Source organism: Neopsephotus bourkii, unplaced genomic scaffold (genome assembly GCF_033783945.1).
Source record: "Neopsephotus bourkii isolate Nb327-2 ecotype Australia unplaced genomic scaffold, CSIRO-AGI_Nbou_v1 NB_1792, whole genome shotgun sequence".
Lineage (NCBI taxonomy): Eukaryota > Metazoa > Chordata > Aves > Psittaciformes > Psittacidae > Neopsephotus > Neopsephotus bourkii.
The window spans coordinates 12,591,428-12,607,953 of NW_026902266.1; the positions used below are offsets into that span (position 1 = coordinate 12,591,428).

General features: G+C 40.2%; 1 protein-coding gene across 6 annotated transcripts in view; it reads right to left on the minus strand.

Moving 5' to 3' along the window:
• Nucleotides 1-16,526, minus strand: part of GALNT18 (polypeptide N-acetylgalactosaminyltransferase 18) — a 238,368-nt gene that overhangs the window by 77,816 nt on the left and 144,026 nt on the right. For all 6 annotated transcript variants that reach the window (XM_061380458.1, XM_061380455.1, XM_061380457.1 and 3 more), the window contains 2 exons: nucleotides 2,445-2,628; nucleotides 1,349-1,546 (listed from right to left, as the gene is read on the minus strand). In XM_061380458.1, the coding sequence (XP_061236442.1) occupies nucleotides 1,349-1,546; nucleotides 2,445-2,628 (382 nt within the window). The remainder of the gene's footprint in view (nucleotides 1-1,348; nucleotides 1,547-2,444; nucleotides 2,629-16,526) is intronic.

The window sequence follows — 16,526 nt, forward strand, 5'->3', positions numbered from 1 at the left end:
GCTTCCCTTTGTTATAATTCTAGAAGCATTCTGGAAGTATGATAGAAGCCAACTATTGATACATGTAGCTTTTGTGGGGTTTTTTAATTATCCAGCACACACATGCAGTGTGTTACACTGAATAAAAGGCACCAGGGAAAGGGGTAGTGAACAAACCTCAACATCCAGTTTTCATAAAGGACACTCCACAGTCCTCACATAGAACAGAGTTTTGGGGTAAAACAGAAAAGTAGATATGATCTTTCATATGAGTTAAAAACTTTAGTTTAAAAAGTCACCATAATTAATACAGAAGGTTTACCTCTCCAGGACTTAGTAGAATATTTGAAGCATTTTCATAATGTTGACAGAGTTCATTAACACTGATAATTTCTAACGATGTGGAAATTGCCACCACTTTTTACATACATCTGTGGCAAACCTGTGAAATTTTCTCTCTTACTTTCCAATTCTAGGTCCTGTTTTAACAACCAGCACATGGGTCAGTGTAGTACTGAGTGTTTAAACTTCAGAAAAAAGCTACCTGCCTGAAAAGTCAGAACTACTGGATGAAAGATATCCCTTACACTGACTGCATGGAAACTGACTGGTAGTGGTGACCCCTTTATGCTGTCACTGCTGTTTAAGGTTCTGCCTTGCAGCTGGTGAAAGCAGTCTTCACACTTGCTTTCTGCAGAGCTGGAGTATAGGTACCAGTGACCTCTCCTTGGTATGAATGTATAGGCAGAAGAAAGTCCTGGAATCTCAGCAGAGCTACTAAAAATTCAGAAGCACTTAACTCTCCTCCCTGAGATAAGGACATTGTTCTGTACCAACCTAACAGTACTCAAAATCGTAAGAAATTACAGAGCTAGACTGTACCAAAACAAGGATCTAATACAGTCTTTGCTCACACACTATCAGTGGACCAGCATTAAGTCCTAGGATATAACACAGCTATAAAACTATGTGACAGTATTATAAAGAATACAACTGTCAGATCAGTTCTGTTTATATAACGCATTGTAAGGAAAATTATGTTTCTGGCCCATTACCAGTACATTAGCAGACAAGACATTTGGAGAAAGCAGTGCTGCTGAGCATTCAAGTCTACCATTTTAGTTAGGCTATGTGTTTTGCCCCATGCAAATAACAAGGGAACATATTTAAAAAGGTCTACTGCAAACAGAAGTTTTCTAAATGACTGAAGGAGCCAAAGACAAAAGCTCAAGAGGACAGCTCAAGGACATTTAACTAATTTAAGTTAGAGTCAGTAAAACCTATTACATAGCTGAGACCACTCTCCATCTGTTGTATCTAAATGAGCATTGCCAGTGACACTCTAATCTAGGTCACAGTTGCACGTTACCTTATTGGAGCAGTTGTGTTTTCCAGTTTCCACCATGACTTAGGAGGGTTCAAGTATCGGCACCACAGCTCCCAGTCAAACCCCTGTGCTGAGAGGGGATACTCCTCTATTTCAAAATTATCATACTTAATATTATCAAATGATGGAGAAATTACTCTTTTTCTGTTTTCTTTGATCCTAGTGAGCACTGGTTCAGCCCTAAAAAAGGGAAAAAGAATGTTAAGGTTACATAATTAGAAGTATAGCACTGATTGTCATCACAGAATACTTTGGGCTGGAAGGGACCTTTAAAGGTCATCTAGTCCAACCGCCCAAAGAAACAGCAGCTGTGTATTTCAGAAGCAGCAAAGTCCATAGCTATTAGCCATTCAGAGCTCCCTCGGCTTTGAGATTGAGGTTCAACAGTGCAGGATCTGCCCAAAAATAACACCCTGCAATATTTTATCTAGGAAGCCCTATTATTAACCTTGATGTTAGCTGATGAATAGAAGAAATTATTATCTGCATATCATAAAGCATTTATACCAAATGATGGTAACTTCAGGCTCTCAATATTACCAACGACATCAAGATCACAGTTAATAATAGATGTACCCGAGGGAGAGAAGCTCCTGCCTTTTTACCATCTTTGTTAGTCAAGGAGCAACAGAGATACTAAATCCAGACTGGACAAGTTAAACTAGATGTTTTAGTTATGTGTTACTTTTGCACAGAGCAGCAACCTTAGTGCCAGAACAACACTTCTTTGTTTACGCTGTGGAACATAAAAGAAACATAACATTTTTAATTAAAAGAAGATTAATTTGCCCTCATGGGCAAAGGGCTACATTATAGGAGGAGATTTTTAACATGGAGTTTTCAAATATATTTTACATCCATTGTAATTAGACCAGCAGATAACTCACACTATAAAACTGGTCTAGATTATGTTATGCAGCCCAAATACATTTTTCGTGCTTATGTCCATGATTGTGTCTGAATCTTCATTAAAATGAACAGAATGCTAACTCACCCTCTACATGCAAGAGAAATGCCAGCTAGTAATCTATGAACAGCGCTAGGAAAACTGGTCAGAAAGATTCAAGGAGGGACATACCATCCTACATTGAATTCCACATGGGCATCAAAGAGAGCAACTACAGGTGCTGTGGCTACTCTCCATCCACTAACTCGAGATCGAATCAGCCCCTCTTGTTTGCTGTGTCGAACAACCTTGATGAAACCAGGCTTACGGGCATTCACTTCATCAACATACTTCTTTAGTTTCTCCTTGAGTTCTTCTATGGAAAGGAAAGAATTACACGTCACTAAGCAGTACCAGCAAGACAAGATGTAAAAATTCGTTCTTTCAGCAAAATAGAAGTCTTCACACGTGGTCCTTTTTGATTTAACTACTGAGAATTCTGAAACCATAATTTATATATAAATTATATAGTAATAAGAAATTCCAGGTGTAACTACTTAGCCTACATGATTAACATCAGAATCCTGCGACTGTTCAATATTAACATACCATGAAATAAAGCACACAATCATAAAGTACCACAGCTTCATAAGTGCATATTATGTTACTGTAGCAACAAACAAGATTACTATAATATATTTCCAGAAAAATATGCTCAGCTATTGACCATGAACTTTCTTTGCCAATATTTCAAGGAAAAAGTATGAATAAAATTAATTATTTATCCATTTTCTATTTTTCTTTACAACTTTGACAACTCTTTTTTCTGTCTACTAAAAGTTCCATGAATTCTGCTCTTTGTATAGCAGAACAAAGACTGGTAAAGTACTGGAGGAGAACCATTCCTTATTAAAGTCTGGTAACTTTTAAATCAACAGCTATCATATCTCTGGGTTAAAGACCATTGCATGAGAAAATCCAATTTGGAGAGCTGAAATAGGCTGTTCACCAGCAGTATTAACTGAAAACACTGTTCACCACTATTCCTTATTAGCATTGTTGTATTACATGTTATGGCACCACTCAGAATTCCCTTGGTGCTATTAAGTTGCCTTGCTTCCAAATCTCTCCATAAATCCAAAAACTTTCTTTGCTGTGATGCACAGTAATGCTCCTGTGGTTACAATGCTAAACTGGATATCATCAAATCTGCATTAAAAGCTCAGTGCTGCCTAGTCTGTTCTGTGAAATCTTCAGCTTCTCCATAATCAATTCCCCATTTCTGTGAAATAGGATCATCACACTTACTTCTTCTTTTCAGTCTATTTAGACTTTAATCTTTAGAGAACAGCATTTTTCTTTTTCTCTGCATTTTGACAGTACCTAGTGCCTGGGGGCACTGAGCTGTGGGGGAGCTGCAGCAGACAAGGGATGGCACTGGAGTACAGTGGAGGAAGGAGCAACACCCAGCAGTAAGCAGTCTGGGAGGGGGTACAACCCCTGTCACACTGCCTGGCCTTAGACTGCTTCCCAATAGAACACAGCAGTGTTTTTCTTTTAAATCAAATCAATGAGACTTTATCTTCTATTGTTTTGCTGGCATTAGCAGTGCAATCTGCTCCTAGCTACGTGCCAGGGCTGTATTTCTGCACTGAACCCATGATAAGCCAACCACTCTGGGAACTGGGCAACTCGAACAGATCAGGGCAACACACACTGGAATGGTTAATGCAACAGGGAATTAAAAGCAAGCACACTTTACTGGCCACATGAAATGTTAATCCTTGGAAAAGAGGTGGTATGTCCACTCTTAGGCTGACAAAGGGGAACAGAGCTGTTGGTCTTCTAATCTAAAGATTGTTAGAACCTGTTTGACCTTAGTGGACCTACTTCTTTGAAGATATGGAGGAAAGGACAAGATGGTCAGTACAGAGATTCCTTAGATTCACCCCTCTATACAGACCACCAGGCATGATGCTCTTGCAGCTGGTTCCACTAGCACTGCAGGCCTGTGCATGCATGCCACATACCTTTGAGTAAATGAAGTCTCAGCACAGAAGAGAGAGAATACCAAAGTGTTGATACTTACAGTTTTTCATAAAGAACAAGAGTTTCAAAGAAATAATCTGATGACCATGCCCATCACAGTACTTAAACTGCAGCTATACTTTAGGAATGGACTCAATATATCCCTAGAATTTTCTACAATATCTATTCAAATTGTTTGTCTATGATTGTATCACCTTGAATAAGCAACACAACGCACTTACACATAGCACAGAGCACTATTCTACTTTGTATTAGATTTGCTGAGTATTGATCAATATACTTTTTGTTTCTTCTATGAAGTGAAAAAAAAAATCATACTCAGGTTTTCTATGATGCTTGTGCAAAGCCCGTGTTCTTATTGTTCTTCCCCTAACACAGAGATTTGTAGCAAGCACAAAACTATCAACCCAACTACTAGCTAACAGCGTTATAGATTCGAAAGAATTTATGTTACTGAAATTGTGCCCACCCTGAAAATAGTGCAAAACAGCTCTCTATTGCCAAAATGAAACACTGTGGAGGGTGACTATCAGAAAATGAAGATCAAAGCTTTGTTCTCTGTTAAATGGCTGTTCATTAGCTTTGCAATAGCAGGAAGCTTTATTTGCCACAACAATGCAGCATCATCACCAAGTACAAAATACATAAAAGGAAAGCAGGCTCTAATCAAGGACTTGAAAATCAGTACCCTTGATAGAGTCATTGTTCCCTCAGTCATCTTCATTTTTAGCAAGCAGGCTACTCTTACTCATGTCATATAATTTTCCTAATGTGGACTGACTTTATAAGCTTGAGTAAACACAAAATCTTTTTCACAGCTAGGTGGAAATAGGTGGAAATGGAATCGAACCCAAATCTTGGCTTGCCACCAGCATGACTTCAGATGCACATTATAGCTGTGACATTTACTAGGCAGTACACACTTCTAATTTTCTGATTACGCTGCAGCTTTATGGAAATACTGTGAATGGCCTGAGAGTCTCAAGGGAACCTTGGAGGCTTACCCATGGTCAGTCACTATAGAGGAATCCATTGCTGGGCTTCAGCATCTGCCTCAAGAGGCAGAGGAATGTGCTGCATTTTAACTAATCCTCAATACTGGCCCACAAGCAGTGACAACTAAGTATTTTGCAGTCAGGCATTTTCTGGCCTTTCTTATTTAAAACAGATTAGCCTTGTTTTGCACAGGCAGAGTGCTGAGCAGAGTGTTCTGCACACCCTTTGTCTTACAAAACCTATTGGGCAGACTCTCCCAGAAGAAAAGATAAGTCTACTAAAAAAGACACCATTTTCAGTCAGCCACAAGATACAGCAGACATGTGAATGAAGCTTAAAAAGTCACTATTTTGGGAAGAATATTAAAGATGCCCTAAGCAGGAGAGTTTAAATTATTTTTTTTCCACGTATTCCACATTTTCCTGAGTTTTGCATGAGAAATCTGAGTCAATTGTCTCTGACAGTTTTAGAGCATCCTGCCCAGCTGGACTGAATAATGGGATTCTCCCCCTAGAACTGATCATACAGTTTGTGACGGCACTGACGGTCTTCAGCAATGCATTTTTAACCCATGCTCTGTTTTTTCCCACTTCAGATATGTTGCCTTGAATAATAAACAGTCTTTTTCATTAGTTATTGTGCTTTGCTGCTTTATGCCACCATAGGGAGAAGAAAGGGAATGAGCAAATGTTTCATCTTCAATACACTGTTGATTCAATTTCTAATTATGGAAACAAACAGGCTTATAAAGATAGATGTGTTTCCCTTTGAGCGCAGAAGCTCTCAAATAAGGACTCAATTTGACTGAGCTGAATGAGTGTCTGCAATTGCAGAAAAAGAACAGCCATATAAGGAACAGGAGCATGGTGATCTGGCACTTGTCTATGTTGCACTCCACCACCTGTCTCTATATGGTACAGGTGTCTGGAAAGCACAACGCAACTCTCCTCGGAAATGTAGAAAGCATAATTAATGTGCCCTAATTATGTTTAATATTAACATAATTAAGTTATAATATTTCTAAGAGATTGTTTTTAAACAACCTTACAAATATTTTGTCAAATTGCCCTATTCATCATGACGAAGCAGTCCTAAATAATTCATGTGACTTTGTGGTCTTAGGAAGTGGCAGAAGCAGGGCAGGAGGGAAGCAGGGGGCATAAGGATTCAGAAGATAACAGTCATCCCACAGCTACAGAGATCATATGTGAAGGAATCATTCAGGTCATAAGAATCCCTTCACAAGCCATCTCCCTTTCAGGATATGGTCTGAGAGAACAGTAACTTGACATTGGCCCTGGCAATTCTTCTCCTTAGAGTACTGCAGCTTGTTTGGCTTGTGTGAGTGGCCAGTCCTATCTCAGAGGGCAATGTGGACCACAGTACTGCCTCTTCTTTGAAGGGGTTGCAGCAAGCCAGATAATAAGCAACAGATTTCTCTCATATGCCCCAGGGAGTTTCTCAGAGGGAAAACCACCATGCTCTTCATCTCATCACATCTAAGTGGCCTACGCTTTCTATGCCTCTACCCTAACCCTAAACTGGGAAGTTATCGGGCTAGTTGCTCAATGATAAAAGGTGCCTTAGCCCCTTACTCCAGTGTCTTACAGCAGCTATGAATCTGTCCTCAGACTTCAAATTTTAAGGTTATTGACACAAACAGCGTTGTCATAAATAATAAATTACTGCCTTCTGTTCATAGTGATGTAGCTTAAAGAACAGTCAATTAAGCCTCACTTTCAATAACTTTCATGCTTTAATGTACTCCCATTCTCTGTGCTTACAGGAGTCCTCACGTCTCTCAAAACAATTGTACTTGTCAAGTCCGACACTTACTCTTTGCTGAGACAGATGCATTTTACTGACTTTTAAACACTCTTCTTAGCTTGAATTTTACCAGTGGAGCTAAAGTGAAAAATAACTAACTAAACTTGTAACTATGCATTTTGTAAAGTCTAAAAACCCCTGCTGACTTGGTGCAGTAGAATGTACACTGGATGTTACTGCCATCTCTGCAAGCCTTGTGCTTTTACCTTCAGGGAAATATCTATTTCCACGTCAAAGGCCAGGAATTACCATGTCCCTCTTCAATCTTAGCACTTGGCACAAATATGTCTTTTTTCACTGTGAAGGGAAAGAAATTATTCTTCAATACAGAATGGGGTTTAATGTAACAGTTGTCCTCCCTGTGTCAAAAATTGTGGATTGACACATTAAATGAAAGGGGCAAAATCATGCCAATTCATTACTTCTATGCTCTAGCTTTGTGTGTTCATTGAGCTGCCTGGAAGGCACACTGGTCCCCAGGTAAAGAACCACGCTGGATATTTTCTGGGAACATAAAGGACACTTTTACAGGAAAATCATTACAGCAGCTGCAGAAATACAGCAGAGCTACTGCCCACTTCGAGTCCAAGCGTCCACTGGTCAGTTTGCTCCTGGCAAGGATCCCAGGGCCTTCCTGAACACCCTGTGCAGTAGGGTCAGAATGGAATCCACTGCTTTGCACCAAGGCAGAGCAGACAACTGGCCAAGCACAAAAAGTCAGTACACCATGAGAGCTACTGCCGTATCAGGAGCATCTTACACCTTCCTTCTGCATGAAAAGCAAGTAAGCTGAAAAAAGGACAGAATTCACACAAACCAATTAAACCAAGGCTTTTCCATCTTCTTTATCTGATTATTTGTGGCCTGAAGTCTTAGGAACAGGAAGAGCAGCTTTTCCACTCTTCCAATAACAATTTCACAGCCTTCAGAAAAACAAAATGTATTAACATAGCTAACTTTCTTTCTGGTAAATAATAAAGCCTGTTATAGCAGGTTTGCTGAAAAAAAATAAATAAATAAAACCCAAAACCCTCCTCCCCCTCAGTCACTCTGTACGCATACAACCTGAATTCATGTAATGACTTCAATTCATGTCAGCAGCTAGGCGTATAAGGAGAACTGTTTGCAGCACTTTATCTAATAGGCTTGTACACTGGATTGTCACTTATTTCATATGCAGCTCAGAGCTTCATAATTTTTATTTTCCATTACTTTGGCCCCTTATCTTCCATGCTCAAGTGATCACCTCTCGTCTTTGTAGCAGAAGCAGATAATTCCAAATGGAAAATATTTATAACCAGATAGAGGCATGTCATTTGTAATGCACGTGTGTATACAGAATGTCTGCAACAGAGGGCAACAATGTACAAACAGATAAGGAGGGCCTGCTGTGCACACGTATTTAATAACCTCAAGTTATCTGGTAATAGCTAAACCACCCAAGGGAAATTACCGATGTAATGCAAGGAATTGACTTGGACAGACCTCAGAAACAAAAAAGCAGCATAGTCCTTTTCTGTCATTACTATATCTAACTTGTATTGTTGGTAGAGATGCATAATCTAATCTCAGAAGTTCAGGCTATCCACATGTAAGGCCAGACATTGTAATGAACTTTCACATGATAATGAACAGTCACATCCCTTGCATACAAAAATCCAAAGTGCTGTCAGACCTCCCGAGGTCTATTAAGATAAATGAGGCCTACAACAATTCATTCCAGCTCACACCTTTTGCTACAAGCTAAAGATTTCTTTAGCACATGAACAGCAACCCTCTCCCACAGTAAAGCTGGAGAAAAACATACATTTCCCCTCTCAGTCCCTACGCACAAACGCACACTTTTTCAATTGCCCAGGAGCAACTAGTACAAAGGAGTGGGGAGCACACATTGCTCTCAAAGCGTTTGATGGGAGCTGCTTTGATCTGTTCTCAGGTCCCCTCACAAACATCACATCTATGTATGGAAAGAGATCAGGTGGACACTTCACTGAATCCTCTTGTAGGTTGTAAGGTCCTGGGAACTGCCAGCATGAGAACCATGTACCCGCAAACAAGGCACTTCAAAATAGTAATCCCTAAACTAGCACACCTCCCAGCACAAAACAGGCTTTGCAGAAGAGACCCGTGCCAGCAGCTATTCCTTGAGCAACCAGATAGACAGGTACGCTAGTTGGGTTCATTTTGTTTTCTTTCTAAATGACGCATAGTTCTAATCTCAGCCATGAAAGTGGAATACCACCCTTCCCTCATTAAGTAGAAACACTGCTGCATCTTAAAAAATCCCAATAGTATGGGAAGAACAATACAAATCATCTTTTGGAAACTGTTACAGGTGAACACCATGTTATAGAGGAGGGGGATATTGGAGACAGAAATATTACATCTGTTATTTTTGTTAGAACTATTCCTTTGTAGTAATGTATTTATAGTAAGCGCTGTAAATCCCTTCTATTTTTCTTTTATTATTTATTGCATGCTGTTCAAAGACAGTACTCATTTCTGTCCTAAGGTGCATCTTCTTATAAGTATCACTGAGCCCCCATTCTAGCAGCAGAATGTCTCACAACGCTCTGCAGGACAGGGAGACAAACTGAGATGCCACATGAATCTGCAAGGTCAGACTGGAAGCTGCAGAAGGTGGGGGAACAGAACCTGGGTCTCCCAGATTCCAGGGCAGCACACTAACACTGTGGCCTGGGTTCAGCAGTTGCAGTCATTTTTCTCCTTCTTAGCAGCTGGTGCAGTGCTGTTTTTAACTTTCAGCCTGGGAACAGCACTGATAACACCGATGTTTTTAGCTGCTGCTCAGTAATGTTTACTCTGACCAAGGACTTTCTGAGTCTCATGCTCTGCCAGGGAGGAAGGGAAGCCAGGAGAAAGCAGAGACAGGACACCTGACCCAGACTAGCCAAAGGGGTATTCCATACCACAGCCTGTCATGGCCAGGATGTAGAACTGGGGGCAGTTACGTGGAAGGGCTAGATCACTGCTCGGGTCGGGCTGGGTATCGATCGGCGGGTGGTGAGCGGTTGTATTCTCTTCCCTTGTTATTTCCCTTATCATTATTGTTACTGGTAGCAGCAGTGATTTGTGTTATACCTTAGTTACTAGACTGTTCTTATCTCAACCTGGGGGAGTTACATTCTTTCAATTCTCCTCCCCAGAGCCAGGGGAGGAGAAAGGGGAGGGGAGAGCAAGCAGCTGCATGCTTCTGAGTTACCAGCTGGGCTTAAACCATGCCATACTGCATGATTTCCCTGGGGCTGTGATTCTGCAGTTGGAGCCATGGCCCGTATGGAGCCCAGAGAACTCAGAGCAGATGCAAGAGCTCATCCACATCACTGAGTAACTAAGAGGCAGCTGATAGCCATAGATCTATGTTCATGTCAACAGATTCATTGCAACAAAGGAATTTAACATGGCCCTTCCCTTACCCTAACAATGGGAGAGACTCACATGCTTACCTCTGAGAACAGAGTAGAGATTACTAAAGCTAAGTGTTAACATTACAAGAGGGAAAAAAAAATGTATCTTCTCCCAGGTAAACACTTCTTCCAGCTGTTTAATGAATTTAAGTGGAAATAGAAGACAGGACTAAAAAAAAATAAGCCCAAAATTTCTTTTCTTAGCTTATAAAATTCCCAAATTAGAAAGTTCACAACTGACAATAAAAGCCAGCTGTGTGTATGTGCGTATACTAACAAACATTAAAACAGACGCTGAAAGTAGAACAGGGACTTTCCAAGCACTGCCAATAGTTACCAACTGCCATACAAACAACAACGCAAGGGGACAGAGGCTGCTATGTATCCATCTCCTCTTCATGGCAATACCTAGAACCCTTTTAGCAGAAAGGTGTTTAAATCTTCTGGATATCTTCAAATACAGATTTGTAACTATATATTCTTAACCGTTCCACTTGACTTTCTGCTTGCTGGATGCTTGAATGAATCTCAGCAGGAGCACTATTCCACTCAAGTTTACTGTGTATGACTGCTTCCCATTTAGGGATTGTTACTGGCTATATTATGGCTACAATAATGTGACCAGAACAGTGGTTAAACCTGGTCTGGAACAAGCACTGCCACTGAAATCAGATACTGATATCACATCTAATGCCAGAATGACTTCTGATGGTTTTGGATACAATAGTTTTAGAATGGAGCCACAAAGCAAGCAGTACACAAGCACCAAGGTCATGCATTAGAACTGATACAGTGTTATACTGTCTAATTCACCACTGCCAAAATTCTGAGTTCATAGTCTCATTTCTTGGTGTTCCTTGGTTAGTCTGTAAAATGACCTTTAAATGATAAAGAGAAGCACCTGAGAAATGAATTCTAGTCCCAGCTGGATAGCAGCTCTTCCCAGTAATCCAACTGGCTTATTTTTTAGTATATTTAATTCTAATCTATTTCTTGGATGTGCATGGAACAGAAAAATCACTCTTCAGAAAAAGAAACTAAATGCCTGAACAGAGCTAGAGAAGGCTCTATGAATCCAGAAAAATATGATCTAAAGAGCACATCAGAAATATTCCCCACCCATAAGATGCAGCAAGCCATTTGCATACTGTAAACTTGATAAATAATCATGACTAGAAGAAACAGCATGGCAGTTCGTGTGATGGTAACAGAGTCATAAGGAAAAGGAAACTGCCAATTAAAACACAATAGCCCAAGTGTAACTACTTTATTTCTGGAGTGGAATCAGAGGGTATCAGTCATGTAAGTTACATTAAAAATGTAATATGAAAATATGCAGTTAGAAATATATGGAAGAGAGCTGCTTATATTCCTCTCTGAATCAAACCTTTCTCTAGCAGCAAGAAGTTGAGAACAGGGCTATAAAAGGAAGAGGAAAGAGAAAGTAATCACAGAGTACTGCTGGCTGGAAGGGACCTCAGCAATCCAACCCTTGACTCAAGGTAGGTCAAATTAAACAGTATTAAGTAACATTCACTATTAAAGAGTTACTTAAAAGAATGCCATGCAACATTAAAAGACAAAGTTTGCTTTTAATAAATAGGATTTAGCCTTGTGTGATATATACTGGTTTTTATGAGATCTTACTTTATGTCAGAAATTATAACCCAACCTTATAGTCCTTACACAGAATTAATTACTTGGGAGCAAAACAGTAGCTAGCATGCACCAAACCTGATGATACTGTGAGATCATCCTCAAGGATGAAAAAAAAAACCACAAACCTACTGCAGGCATTTTTTTTAACCTTGCCCAAAGGTAGAATTACCAGCTTTTGCTTTGAATGAATGACTCTATCAAACAACTCTTACACATCAGATGCAAAATGCTCTGTTCTATCTCAAGTCAGAAGGATTGATTTGACTACCTGTGATCAGGTTGGTTGACCTGCTCTTATTTTCTCCTTTCAAAGGTGGACTGCTGCTTGTGGAAGAATGGAATTCACGACAGCACTAGCAATGCAGCACCCAGCATACCAAGGAGAAACACAGCCTGCCTGGACAGGGGGGGCTCTTTTGACAGATGACATTAATTCACAAAAAGGACTTGCTTTTGGATGCAGCTCTGCTGCTGTAACAGAAGATGTTTCTGTCAACAGTTCGAAGGAAATAACCTATGGCAAATTATACCAGTATGAGCAAACTTTGTTCATTGTTCTAATGGCTAATACATTGCTGGCAATGCAAACAAAAATAGGGTGGATAATACCAATTGCAAGTAAAAATTTTACAGGGTGAAATACTCGTCTCACTGAAATCAGTGAGAACTTTTCAGGAAAATCTCTAACACACCAGGCCTTGGATGCAACATTCACGCATGACATCACAGCAAGTGCAGATCAGAATTAGCCCTTGGAAAAAAACAGCTGTCATATGCCCTCATATTATATCATATGGTCTTGAAAAATTCTGCCAAACATCGATCAGAGACTGCTAATAGGAAATAAAAGGAAGGCACAGAATCTACCCCATCGCCTACCAAGCAAGCAAAGAGTTTTCAGTGTGCACTTCCACTACAGTCTTAGGAGTAATGTCACCTCAGAGACCACTGCCAAATTCATCTGGGACAATCTGGTAGGTATCTACTGTTGTATTTAAGTTATGGATTTTAATTCACATCATTTGAATAACTTGGAGGGTGCAACTTCTTTTTTAAACTTCATAAAAATATGGACAAAATCCAAATAGTTCTTACTCTTGCAAAGCAGCGGTTCAAATCAGAAGTGCTTTGGTTAGAATACTGCAAGAGCTGCAGAGAGCTGCAGGATTTTTTTCTAAGGACAGAAACATTTTCTTTTGTTTGTTTTTTTTCTTTTTAAGAATCTCTATGCTTTGCCTACAGTGTGCCCACCCTGAGAACGCCAGATCTTGTCCAATCTCAAAAGCTAAGCAGAGTCTGGCTCGGGTCTTGTCTAACATTATACAACTATATAAAAATACTACCAAGAGATCTTCTCCGAGGCTGGACAGTCATGAGTGGCAGGGTGTGTGGAATAGTACTGGCAGGTATCTATGCCAGTGGGTCCCTCCAGTGCTCTGGAAGCATCAGAGATGGAAGGCAGCTGTATGGAATCCTCGATGACAAGTTGCAGAAACTGCTGAAGGTGAGGGTGAATCGAGTCAGTTTGCTGAGGTAAAAGATGTGAAAGCCATCCAGCTGGTCCTGGACATTGCTGAACGAGAAAAGCAGCCAGTACTTTATCTCTATACTGATTCATGGATGGTGGCAAATGCCCTGTGGGGGTGGTTGCAGCAATGGAAGCAGAGCAACTGGCAATGCAGAGGTAAACCCATCTGGGCTGCTGCACTGTGGCAAGGTATCGCTGCCCGGGTGCAGAACCTGATGGTGAAGGTACACCATGTAGATGCTCATGTACCCAAGAGTTGGGCCACTGAGGAACACCAGAAAAACAAACAGGTGGATAAAGCTAATAAGACTGAAGTGGCTCAGATGGACTTAGATTGGCAACATAAAGGTGAATTATTTTTGGCCTGGTGGGCCCATGACACTTCAGGCCATCAGGGCAGAGATGTGACATACAGATGGACTCGTAATCGAGGGGTGGATTTAACAATGGACACTATTGACTGGGTTATTCATGAATGTGAAACGTGCTCCAATTAAGCAAGCCAGCGGGTTAAAGCCTCTTTGGTATGGAGGACTTCCCCTCCTCCCTGGCAGAGCATGAGACTGAAAAGTCCGTGGTCGGAGTAAGCATTACTTAGCAACAACTAAAAACATTGGTGTTACCAGCATTGTTCCCAGGCTGAAAGTCAAAAACACAGCACTGCACCAGCTATTAAGGAGAAACATGACTGCTGCTGCTAAACCCAGGACATATGTATGCAAATTAAAGCAGCAAATTCTGACTTACTTCCTTCCAAGCATATTTCATTATTCTTAAGGAGTAAGACAGTGCTGGGATCACCGCTTCCCAAAAATCCCAAACTCCAAGTCTTAAGAGAACATAACACTATACAATTTGTATCTTTAGATGAACTATATCAGCATGTACCAAAGTATTCCAAGCCTTTCAACAATTATCACAGAAAATTTCTCTACAATTGCTGTTCATGCCCTGTCTTTTTGCATCAGAAACAGAAGCAAGGGACAGTAGAAGCAACCCTTATATTTTCTGAAAAAGAGCTAAGCCATGAAAAATAACCCAAGCAGTAACCTGAAACTAAAATTCATACCTTTTCCCATTCACAATACAGGAACAGCTTTGTTTCTAGCACCCTAGCATTTTTGGAAAGATTTGGTTAAATCCTGCTTAATTTGGAGCATCTCATTTTGAAACGAAAGTATGTCAATGTGGCTGTTAGGATGTCTCCCAGCAGGGTGGAAGCCTTGCTTGCACAAAACAAGCACATAAAAGAACACACACCAGCCATGCCTTTCCTGCTCCCCAGAAACAACCCGCAGTAGTGTCAGTATTTTTTGACATTTTAAGCAGTGAAAATGTCTTTTCACTGTGTTGGGATAGGACAGACTTCCAAAAACTCCAGCACTTCCTCCTGGAATCATACCCCAGTGAGCAGTGGGAGGTTCAGCTGACGGGCTGCTCCAGGTTTCTGCTTTACACTGCAGATGTCTGGAACTACAAGGGAAGGACAGAACCTGCCTCCAGCTACAGGAAGTCAGCTGGGCTGCCCATTTAAGTTCTCATCTTGTCACAGCAAAAGCAGAGCTGGTTGGCACTGCCTGAGAAACCTATGAGGAAATGCAGAGCCCTTCTGCACCTGCTGCCTGGAATTCAGCAGGTAGTAGTCCTCTGTGCATTGGCCACGCATCAATACCCAACACTGACCAACACAGGAGCTCCTGAGATGTTCAGGGTAACAGTCACAGAAAACTGACTGAACTCAGAAGCACAAACTGGGCATTCAAACAACTTTGATCTTGGGAAATCCTACTAAAGAAAATTTCCATAGGTGAAAACAAAGCCCAAATTCAACAAAAACTTTTAATAACCTCTAATTAACTATTTATTTCATTGTGTATTACACAAACAAGAGTCCAGAAGAATATTCTTGAATTAGTTTCTTTTACTAATACTTAGATGTATTACGACAGGTTTGTTCAACATTTGTGTTCTAGTGAGGATTACATTTAGTTCCTTTCTCACTTTTTGTCATTTAATTTTAGCTCTTCAAAACTCACCTGGTAAAGCAATGCTGTAACCATGTATGGTCGAAGCAGAGAGACTCTTGGGACCCAGTAGCCACTGCCCACTAACAACTCAGGATGTAGCAAATGTACTGTTCATGAGGAAAACTACACACAAAGGGATTTGTACCCAGGCCCTTCTCTAGCACATTTTTGAGGTGGCTTCATTTTTTCAATAAAAGCAGTAAATGTAAATGACTTCATGAAGAACTCCCAGAACAATTTTTGATGATGTTATTTCTTACTCACATTATACTTCTTAATCCTGATATTTATATAAAATATCTCTTGGGAATTTTAAGGTCTTTTCCAGATCTTTTTACAAAGGACTGTTAGCATTAAGTACCACCTGTGTCTCTCTTTGCTAGCTGTGATGTGGTCTGTAGCACTATATAACCTACCAGGCTTCATTTATTATAGAGATTCAAAGGCTTAAAAATCTCACCTCATCCAATTCTTTCAGTATATTGTTTGACCTTTCATTGCAAATAATGATTTTGCACAGATATAGGGTAATTTCCTTGAATTGGATTTTGATCTGCAGCGATTTGCAATTTGATTTGAAATATATCCACATTTTTCATAATAGTTACTGCTTTAAACTCTTCAGATTGAAACCTTTTAGCATATTCAAAAGAATGCTTCTTGCACAGCTAAATTTTGTTATGAAATCTCATGATTAAATTCTCTCCAACTCTGAGCATTAAATTTCTACCATGTCTGCATATTGCAACATATTCTATTG